The 10,742-nt window shown below is 40.1% G+C and overlaps 1 protein-coding gene across 2 annotated transcripts in view; it reads left to right on the top strand.

The window, feature by feature from the left end:
- Positions 1-258: 258 nt before the first annotated feature.
- MFN1 (mitofusin 1) overlaps positions 259-10,742 on the top strand; it is a 24,025-nt gene continuing 13,541 nt past the window's right edge. Inside the window, exons 1-9 of one of the 2 annotated variants that reach the window (XM_082767196.1) lie at positions 259-348; positions 683-804; positions 1,646-1,781; positions 4,380-4,542; positions 5,193-5,317; positions 6,902-7,010; positions 9,711-9,818; positions 10,208-10,361; positions 10,485-10,552. In XM_082767196.1, coding sequence (XP_082623322.1) covers positions 690-804; positions 1,646-1,781; positions 4,380-4,542; positions 5,193-5,317; positions 6,902-7,010; positions 9,711-9,818; positions 10,208-10,361; positions 10,485-10,552 — 978 coding nt within the window. In that variant the 5' untranslated portion in view covers positions 259-348; positions 683-689. Of the gene's footprint in view, positions 349-416; positions 562-682; positions 805-1,645; positions 1,782-4,379; positions 4,543-5,192; positions 5,318-6,901; positions 7,011-9,710; positions 9,819-10,207; positions 10,362-10,484; positions 10,553-10,742 lie in introns of those variants that run through there. The other variant, XM_082767197.1, reaches the window with a different exon arrangement.

The raw sequence follows: 10,742 nt of genomic DNA, 5'->3' as shown, positions 1-10,742 counted from the left end.
GGCAAGCAGCCAAACCTGAGTTCTGACCACAAAAATAAATAAATTAATTAAATGAAATACAAGGAAATGGAATAAAATGGAGAGGGGAAAAAGGGAGGGAAAAAAAATCCTGTCAGCCGCGAGGAGCGCGGCGGGGCCGCACCCCCATTTGCCCCGTCTCCATTTCGCGCCCGGCCGCCCCCCGCCGCCCTGCCCCAAGATGGCGGCCGCCGCCCCTCACTAAACATGGCCGCCACGCCCCCACCGGCGGATCCGGGAGCGGGCGGAAGCGGAAGCGCTGCCCGCGCGCGGCCCGGTGGCGGCGGGGCGGGAGGCGGCGGCGGAGCGGGGCCCCGCGGCCGTTGCCAGGTAACGGCGGGGCCGGGCCCGGGGCTGGGCCTAGGCCTGAGGCGGGCGGAGGCTGCGGCCTGCGGGCGGCCGGGAGGGCAGCGCCGTGCCGCGGGGAGACCCCTGGCTCCGGGACACGGCTCCGCGCGGCGGCTGCCCTTGCCGTGGCGGTGCCCGGGGGAAGGGCTCGGGCTCGTCACGGGGGCGCCGTGAGGGAGTGGTCGGTGCCCCCCGGTGCGCTCCTCCGGTCGCGTCCTTGTTTAAATTTGTAATTAGCGGGGGAGAACACGCGTGGTTTCGCGCTGACACGGGTGCTCCCGGGTGCCTGGTCACTTTGAGGTGACTTTCCCCGCAGGCACGCCATGGCAGAAGCCGCGGTGTCCCCGCTGAAGCACTTCGTGCTGGCGAAGAAGACCATCACTGCCATCTTCGACCAGCTGCTGGACTACGTCACCGAGGGAGCGACTTTCGTGGAAGGTTGGTTTCCATCCCTGACACGAGGACCTAGTCTGTTGCCTTGAATTTGCTTTGCAGTAGTGTAGTGTGTATTACCATACTGCTTCGTGTGCTGTTCAGGTAAACGTACACCTTCAGAAATCGTCACATTTTAACTTGATGTTTTCATCTCCTGCTAGCAGCAGCACTTAGGATGGTTACATCCTAATAAAATCTGCATCGTGTGGCAGGTAGCTTGGCCTGCCTTCCACAATGGTCAAAGCTGAACTGCTTCAGCATTTACAGTCTTCTTTCAGTTTCTTTTATATAGGAAAAAAGGACAAACAGGCTCTCCCACTATTGAGCAGGAAGGTAGATCAACACAATATAGTGCAAAAAAAACACGGTTACACCCTCGCAAGTTTTAGCAATGTGGAGGTGCATGTATTGCCACACAGATCTGGTTGCTCATGTTCCCGGTGAGCTCTGCAGTGAGAGGACAGCCCAGTCTCTGGGTGACAAGATTTCTAGAGGGCAGCTTCACGGTGAGTGGGGCATATCCGAAAGCTTGTGAACATGGCCTGGTGTGCTGAAAGGGTCATTCAGATCATGAGATGCTGTCATGATTGGTTTTATTTTTAGCAGTTAGAGACTGTGGATTCACCTGCAGCAATTTGTCGTGATTTCACAGGTGCTGTGTGGACTTGTCAAATAATGGAGTCTAATATCAGATTCTGTAGAAGGGTTTTGTTCATTTTGTTTTACCACTATATAATAAAAATTTGGACAGATCTTTGGCATGTGAGGTACTGATAATCTAGATCTTGTGTCCATAAGCATGTAATCTGTTTTTTTTTTTTTTTCTTCTTCTTTCTATGTGCAGCAACATACAGGAACCCAGAGCTTGAACATATAGCAACAGAAGATGAACTAGCAAAAATACAGGCATATAAAAAGAAGCTGGCAGTCATCGGTGAGGTGCTTTCACGGAGGCACATGAAAGTGGCATTTTTTGGCAGGTAATGAACGAAATTACCAGAACTTAATTTGATCTCTCTTATCTTTCAGAGCTTTATGTTCTAATTCCAGTGCATATAACCTACAAATAAGTTCTTCATTACAGGATAATCGTTTGAAACATAATACATAAAAGCATGCTCACCCTTACCTAACTGCTGTGATGCCGTCTTGCGCCATTTGTGTAACTGAATTATGTGTCTTGTTACATGTTCTATTGATAAACTATTTAAAAAATTGTTTGTTTGTTTTAATATGACTTCAGAAGACATGAGTCGGTTGTCTTTTACACATTTTTTTAACATGATGGCTTTGTTTGTTTACTGGACTATTGTTAACAACTTTTGTTTATGTTTATTGTAAGTACTGAAAACTAAACTTTGAGCTGTTTATGTTTCCACATATAAGCAACTGAAGAAAAACAGTCTGTTAGAGAGGCTTGCTTTGCTGCTTGTGTCATTGGTTTAACAGATCCGTGTGATCATCATTAGGAATAATAGTAGCAGTGTGTTATATGGCTTACAGATAAATCTGAACATAATATGAATTTCTGCTGCCAGGAATTACTGACTAGGGAAAGTTCTAGTTGAAAGTCCTTGCTGGTAGTATTACAAACGGAGTATCAGGTCTTTTGCACGTTTAGGTAACACTTCCAAAGTTACTGATTTGTAATCTAACTTCAGTTCTAAAACTAAAAAAAAATATATATAGCAATTAATTTTTTTAAAAAAACTTTTGGTCACCTTGGGATCATTTCAGCTGTATTTTTATTGTTTGTTGCAGAAAAAGAGGGAGTAAAAGAGAAAAGTTTCTGTTGCTACATACAAAGTTTTCGCTTTTTTTTTTTTTTTTTTTTTTAATATAAGTGCTGTCATGTTCTTGGACCCAAAGCACTGAAGTTTTATGTATCTGTTTGCTTTTAGTTGTGCTGTGTTTTGCTTTTCACTCTCATCATAGTGGAGAGGTTTGAAGTTTTCACTGAGTCTTAACGCTTCTCCTAAATGTCTGTGCACCACACATTGTGCAATTCTCTTCTTGCAAATTTTGGATGGTGTAGAAATAGGCCGAAAATCAGCCTTACTGAATGCAAAGTCCTATGTTAGAGAGCGAAATCCTTCCAAGAGATTAAGGTTCCAGTGCTTTCAAATGCTTTTATGTGACTGATTAGCCTGGTGTCTGTTAGCCCAGTTTGCTTCAGGAAATTTTTTATTTTTATTTTTATTTCCCCGTGCTTAAATTTAACGTGTGGTTACTTCTGTTTTCTGGAATATGACTCTTCATGTTCTAATTTTTAAAATTTTGTAATAGCATTGGAAAAAAAATGTGTACAGTAGTGTTTGTACCCTTGCTTTTCTAAAAATGGTTTGGCTATTTAAAGAAAAACAATAAAAGGATCTGGGATAAATAAATTGGTTTTATCTCAGCCTTGACATTTCACAAAGTTAAAAGTTGAATGCGTTTACAAGTGGCAATGCTTGTTAAAAGATGCTTTTGCAAGTTCAGTGCAGGAAAGAGAGAATGAATGTAACCTTAACTCCCCCTCTGACATTCTGAATACATTTGTAAGCTGTTGTACAATGAGCACTGAAGTAGCTCCAGAAATGAATTACAGTCCACACTTGCTTTGTACTGTTGTGTAAGAGTTAAGCCTCAAGTCTCTGTGGGTGAGGGGTAGGGGGTTGGAGCAAAGTAGGGCACTGCGGAGAACTTCAGGTTCTTGTGGAGCTGAGGAGTTGGCACACAGTTCCATTTGGTCAGTAAGATTTTGGTTAATTTGCTTCTTTCCTTCTGAAATAAGGACAAGACTCAGTTTCACGATTAAAAACGGCATTTGCATTATAAGGGTTATAAGTGAGAAATAAATTTGAATTTTTATTTTTAGCACATTGCTTCACATCTTCCTTTGGAGGTCTTCATTAGGCTGAGGTTATTGTCAGTTAAATGATCTGAGCGTGGTCCTTCTCTGCCCCTGTCATGCAACCTTTTCCTCATGTCCTCTGGCATCCCTGGAATTCCCTTAGCTTTGCTGTGAGAGGCATGTGGAATAGTTACCTGATCAAAACATGATCCTGCCCAAAATGCTCCACAGATTTTTAGTCAGTCCTTTTCTGCAGGACTGCCAGTGCTGGCACAAAGAAATGGGCAGGCTGCCCCCTGATGTGGGACAGGGTGCTCTGACTTAACAGTTGCTTTAAATTGGTCAAAGGCATCATTTTAGGCTAGATGCTTTTTCGCTTTTTCTGGTGCAGATTTTAGAAATGCCGTATGTAGATTCAGGTATGGCAGATACAGGCATGCTTCCCAGTACAGGTTGGGCTTGTTCAGCTGGTGTGAGTTATGCAAATGGCAATTTGCTTTCTTGCTTGGGTAGGCAGTGTTGGTATCAAGAAAGATTTTTGGAATTGCTATTCAGATGAACTTTTCCTGCACTTTCTACTATTTTCTGGCGAGCTGTGCTACTGGCTTGATGCTGAATCACTCCAAACAGCTAGCAAAATCTGGGTCTAACATGGTTAAAGGGGGGACATTCAGTTCAAAACAAAGGTGTGTTTAATGCTGCTGTACTGTGCTCAAAGTGCTGCTATTTTCTCACCCTCTAGAACAAGCAGTGGGAAGAGTTCGGTCATTAATGCCATGCTGTGGGATAAGGTGCTGCCCAGTGGGATCGGCCATACAACTAACTGCTTCCTCAGCGTGGAAGGGACTGATGGAGATAAGGCTTATCTTATGACAGAAGGATCTGACGAAAAGAAGAGTGTCAAGGTAGAGCTTTTGAATGACTTCTGTGAATGATTTTGAATTATTTCTGTACTTTTCACAGTATCCAGTTCTCCAAAGACCTGTCTGTTAACAACAGTTTCAAGTCTAACTCATTACGTATTTTTAAGTTCTTATTCAGGAAGGAATAACTAATAAATGAAAATATTCTACTTCAAAAATTTTCCTGGATATTTCAAGGAAAATAACTAGCGTGTGTCTCCTTGTGGCATAGCTTATTTTGAGAGATCTATTTTTACAGACTGACAGTAAGTTCTGTTACTTGCTGAAGATTAGGAACATTGCTCTCATTTGGCCTTACGGCGCTTACCTTATTTAATTGCTCACGTTAATGTGTTAAACCTCTGAGGCAAATTTGTGCCAACTCTCCGTATTGCAAATTCTAGCCCTGTAAGGAATACCACTTTGTGGCTGCAGTGAAACTCCTGTTTGGTTTTCAAAGCACAGCTCATTCTTTAGATGGCAGTGAGTCTGAAGAGGTTTAAAAAATAAATTAAAATTAACAAATATTCACCTGAAGTATGAACTCTGTTATTCTATATGACAGGTTTGCTTGAGAACCAAATTTGGATTGTTTACAGACACGTTTGTGGTGCGTATTGCATGTGTGTCTTCTTTCTTTATGCTCTTTATAGACGGTCAATCAGCTTGCTCATGCACTTCACATGGATAAAGATTTGAAAGCTGGCTGTCTTGTCCATGTCTTTTGGCCCAAGTCGAAGTGTGCCCTGCTGAGAGACGATTTGGTTTTAGTGGACAGGTATGTTCTCTGTTTTAATAAAGACTTTCTCAAATAAATAAACCACTGTAATATTTATAAAAGAGGTTTACTGTTTGCTTGTGGTATGGCTACTGGGCTGCAAGATTACTGAGAGGCTTTTTTTTTTTATATCAGTAGTGCAGAGTTTGTTCTTCTGTATATAGTGCTGCCTGTCATCGCTCCAGTGATGTTGGCCTTGCAGCAGTTGGAACACACAGGTGTCTTGTGATCAGCTGTATAAAGGACTAGCTTTTGGCTGAGTACACTGCCACTTTTAAAACAAACACTATGGGAGCATGCATAGGGTTGTTGCAGCAACTATAAACCTTCTGCGCATTCCCGGTCCTTAAGGGCTTCAGACTGATCACATGAGGTGCAAACAGTCTGGACTTCGTATCTTAAAGCTTCTTCTAAGAGTTGCAGTACCTGCGTACCACAGTGATGAGTGCCTGCAAAACAGAATTGCTGTAGTTGGTTCTGTGTGCCCACGTGTTGGGATTGTGTTTCCCATTGTTTGTGTATAAAAGAATCCTGAAAGATTTAGTTTATCTTTGTCAAATGTCAGTATTCCAGGCCTCTTTGAGCTATAAACTGTTTAAAAAAAAATAAAAAATCAAACTGCCAGGTGATCTATACCTACTAAGTGAATGTAATAGAGATTTTATTCTTACAAGTGAACTTGTAAATAGTGCTTTTTGTTGCACCTCTAATCTTGCACCATTGAAATCACTGGAAGTTGTCAGTGTTTCTGGGGTACAAACTCAGATCTCGTGTCAGTACTAACGCCAGCCTGGCTGGCAAAGGCTGGTGCTGCTTTGTTTGACGTACTGATGGACCTCTGAGCTTACGCAGTTGTGCTGTTTCCTTGGGGACATCTGCATAGCGGAGGTGTGCTGGAAGCCCAGAAGTGATCCTTGCCTGGGTATGGTACTAGACGTGATTTAATCTGCACAGTCTTGGGTTGCTAAAGGTGAAATCTTAAAAGAAAAGAAAGCAGCCTGAAATCTAAGAACAGGTACTCGTAAGAAGAAAATCACCTTCTATATAAAGCAAATTTGAACCAGGAATAATTGAGCTGTTGCCAACAGGACGTGATCATCTTCCACTTAGTCCTGAAAAACTGACAGCATTATAGTCCTAATTTCATTTTAATTGTCGCTATATTATGCAAGCTGTGCGTAGATCTATTATTTTAATTAGGCTTTTATTAATGGAAAAACTTTTAATGAACAACTGTCCTTTTTGATTACAACCTAAACATGGGATATGGGGAGGAAGACCATTCTGTGAGACTGCCTAGATTTCTGACAGACTGCCTGTTACTTTTTTAGCTATTATGATCTGCACATTTATTAATTAAACTGCATCTTGTAATGAGTAGATGGTCTAACGAATGATACGCTAAATGGTAATGAACATTTTCTTTCTTTGCCTTAAGCTTGAGTTAAGCATTAGACTATAGATATAAAAATTCATGACTTACAATAAGGTTCTTAGGCAATCCCAATCTATTTTCATCAATTTCTAAAAATGAATCGCTCCTTTGCTGGATAAATACAAGTTTGTGGTCTCAATTTTCAACAGCCCTGGCACAGACGTTACTACAGAGCTCGACAGTTGGATTGACAAATTCTGCTTAGATGCTGATGTGTTTGTCTTGGTTGCCAATTCTGAATCGACTCTCATGAACACGGTATGGCGTGCAATGGTTTTACGTTAGTGTTTTGTTTAAATATTCAGCAATTCCACAACTGAAAGGCTGCCATTAGTCCTTTACAGAAGCTCCATGAAGTGCTGCAGGTGGATCCCTCCTTAGGGAAAACAGAACCTGTTTTTTACCAGCTTTGCTTACACTGACTTGAGCATGAAATTTGTCCTTTCGGTTTCCCTTTTAATAAATGCCTGTAGCACTTCTCTTGTTTTCCAATTTGTCCATATTTCTCAGCCAAAGAGATTTGTATGTATTATCAAATAAATCAATTACAAAGGATTTCACATACAGAAGTTCATGAATATACATGAAGTAGGTTAAGGAAATTTTTCTTGTTCCTTATGTTCTTGCCTTGGAAGGGGGTAAATTCCCTTAATATACCTTGTTTTGAGGACAAGTGCTACAGGTTGCCCTTGTAGGACTTTGTGCTTTTTCATATGAAGATGCTAGCCATAAGCAGTCGTGTTGCATGGAATAGCTGAAGATGTTTTAACACCTTTATTTTATAAAGCCCTGTCTCAAAAGAGAGAGAGAACCTCCGTACACCTTGCAGCCTGAATATTATATGACTTGTAGAAAGAGAGCATATAAGGTGGCCAAATAAGCTGTTCTGATATTCAAAACGTGCCCAGAGATTTGCTTTAATTTTATAGTGATCTCCAGTTTTGACTAAACTTCTGTAAGTATTATGAATGCACACAATTTCAATATCAGGTTTCTGTGTTATTGGTTTCTGTGTTAATAGTGTGCCTGCCAAGATGTTGTGCAACACTATTGGGAAATCTTGGAGATTTTTATTAAGCTTCCTGTAGACAAATAAAATGCTCATCGTTGTTCTGAGGATAGTTCTGACATTTAGTGTTTGAGCTTTCTAATTATTGAGGCAGTTTTAATGCAATAAGGGTCTGAATATGCAGACAGTGTTTCCTTGCATTGAGTAGAAATTCGAGAAGGTGAGTTTAAAGACAACCAATTCCGTTTTCTGATCTGAATCCACAAAGACTTAAATATGAAAGAGATCTGACTTAAAAGAAAAAAAAAGAGAATTTTGGCAATATTCAAGGCAAAGACAGGGTTTGGCACAACTGCGGCTGTATCTTTTCTGTTATGCCACACAAAGGGCACTTTTAGTCCTATAGTCTTGCAATTTCTTTGAAGCATAAAACTCTTCATTTATTTATTTATTTTTACAACTGTCATGCCTCTAAACCCTCATTTAATACTGAGCACCTTGTTAGCATTAGAATCTAGAGGTGACTGGTATCCAGGGTGCATATTGGAGGGGAAGGAAGTAGATTCTAGTTGTGGTTGTGGGGCCTTGACTTGAGCAAACAGCTTTTTTTCTCCTTTTTTTAAATTTTAATTTTTCAGCTTAGTAGACATAAAGTTGCCTTTAACAGTTGTATAACTGCTCTAAAGCATTTGCATTTTGCTTGGCGTTGTGGCAAATGGTAATTTCTTTCTTTGCCTACACAAGTTTATCCTTCAGGTTAAACGTATGGTAATTATGTTCTCATCCTGCTTAGGCATTATTTTTACCTTTTGCTGTAACTGGTTTGAGAATATTTGGCAGCTGCTATACAGCCAGACGTTCTCTGCATAAACACGATCTTTATGATAGTCCCTCATAAATTCTCATTAAACTAAGTTCTCGTTTCTGCATCAGTAATCTTGTTTCGCATACTTACTCCCCAAATGATGGAGAGAGACTTAATGTATCTCCAGCACAGTGTCCAGAATATCTGATGGTGACCTGCTGCAGGTTCAAAAAGCTTGTAACAGCAGAGATCTTTTCTGCTAGAGCTGTGCTGACTGGGGATTCACTCCATCGTAGTTTTTACCCACTATGTCTGCAGCAAATAGATGGGTGGTAGGTGCAAGAAAGGGATCTAAATTATGTTTCCAAGCACGTGCTTGTTTTCTTGCTGAATGTTCCATCCTAAAAAAGGCTTTTCCCTGTGGCTCAAGCCATAAGATGCAATTCAAACAGGAAATGTAACTAACCTGTAGTTCAAGCTAATATTTTCTTCAACCAGATTATAATTAGAGATGACGAATATAATATAGTTTATGGGTGTAGAAACTAAATTTGGTGGGTTCGAGAAGAACATGTTGGTAGTACATACAGAAGACGAAGACATCAGTTTTAGCCAGGCATCTTACTTTAAAAAAAAAAAAAAAGGAAATACAGTAATGTTTTGTGTGCTCCTTCCCTTTCTCTTCCCCAACAAATATTGTGAGTGTATCACACAATTGCTAACAAATTTATTAGAAAGCTATAAGAATTGAAGGAGATAAATTTTTGTAAGAGTGAAAGCAGAAGGAAAAAAACAAAAGAGCAAATTATGTGACAGATTTATAGAAGAATAGATTTTTTTTTTGTTCCAGTGTTTTCTAAAATACTTGTTTTAGAAATTTTATTAATTGTACCTACTTTTAGAGAAATTAACGGCAGCTAATTGATGTCAATTCTTAGCATTGGCTTCAGTTTTAGGATACTTAATGACTTTTGAACTAACATAAGCCTTTTTTGTGCTGATTATCTGTGGGTTTTAATGCTAATGAGTTATTTTTAATATGAATCTCTAAAAAAAATCTTGTTCATATTCAGAATCTGTTACAGAAAAATGCATGGCTGTTTTGGATGTTTGGGAAGTCTTCTGTTTGTGTTTTAATTCTTAGGAAAAGCATTTTTTCCATAAAGTGAACGAACGGCTTTCTAAACCAAACATCTTCATCCTGAATAATAGATGGGATGCCTCTGCATCAGAACCAGAATATATGGAACATGTAAGTGACTTGATGGCTCTTATTTGGAATTATTTTTGTATATTAAAAAAAAAAAAAAGACCTGCACATGCATGAAGCATGCTAAATTGTTTCAGTGATACAGGTCTTAAAATGAAAACACCAGCTTTGCGTTATAGTAACAGGATAAGTTATTAGATCAGAAAATGGAAATAACTTGCTGGTCCAATTCAAACTGCAGCATATGCACACAGGTAACACAACGGGAATCTTGCTTAGAACCTTTGTTTCCAACAGTAAGCTTTTTTTTTAAAAAAAAATCTTCTTTGTATTGTCGTTTAGTTTTGTAATGGTAGCGCAGCTCTGAGGCATTGATTTGACAGTGGCTCAATTTTTGCCTTTTTCTCATGAGCTTTTTACCTTTTCCTCAGGTGCGCAGGCAGCACATGGAGCGCTGCCTGACTTTTCTAGTTGATGAGCTCAAAGTTATTGATCCTGTAGAAGCAAGGAATCGCATCTTTTTTGTTTCAGCAAAAGAAGTTCTCAGTGCCAGGAGACAGAAGGCCCAAGGGATGCCAGAGGGTGGTATGTAGGAACTCTCACTTTTCCTCAAATACAAAAAAAAATCATAAAACCCGATAAATATTTAAGATACAGTCATTGTTATGCTGTATTGTTCCCTTCCTTATGGTCTGTTTTGTTTCACAGGTGGAGCGCTTGCTGAAGGATTTCAAACCAGATTCCAGGAATTTCAAAATTTTGAGCAGATATTTGAGGTATTTATGATGGGCATTTTAGACTACCTCTTTTATTGATGCAAAGGTAACTTCTGTTTATGCTTAGCTTAATTTTACTGAACGTTACCAGTGTGAACAAGTGTTGGAGTGTCAGGTATTGAAACTGTGTGACGGCTTCGCTTTATCTTTCATCTCTGTTCATGTGTTTTCACTTCAAATAGCAGGTTAA

Source organism: Aythya marila, assembly GCF_965140915.1.
Source record: "Aythya marila genome assembly, chromosome: 9".
Lineage (NCBI taxonomy): Eukaryota > Metazoa > Chordata > Aves > Anseriformes > Anatidae > Aythya > Aythya marila.
The sequence above is the reverse complement of the archived record's forward strand: the minus strand, read 5'-3'. Positions and strand labels throughout refer to the sequence as shown.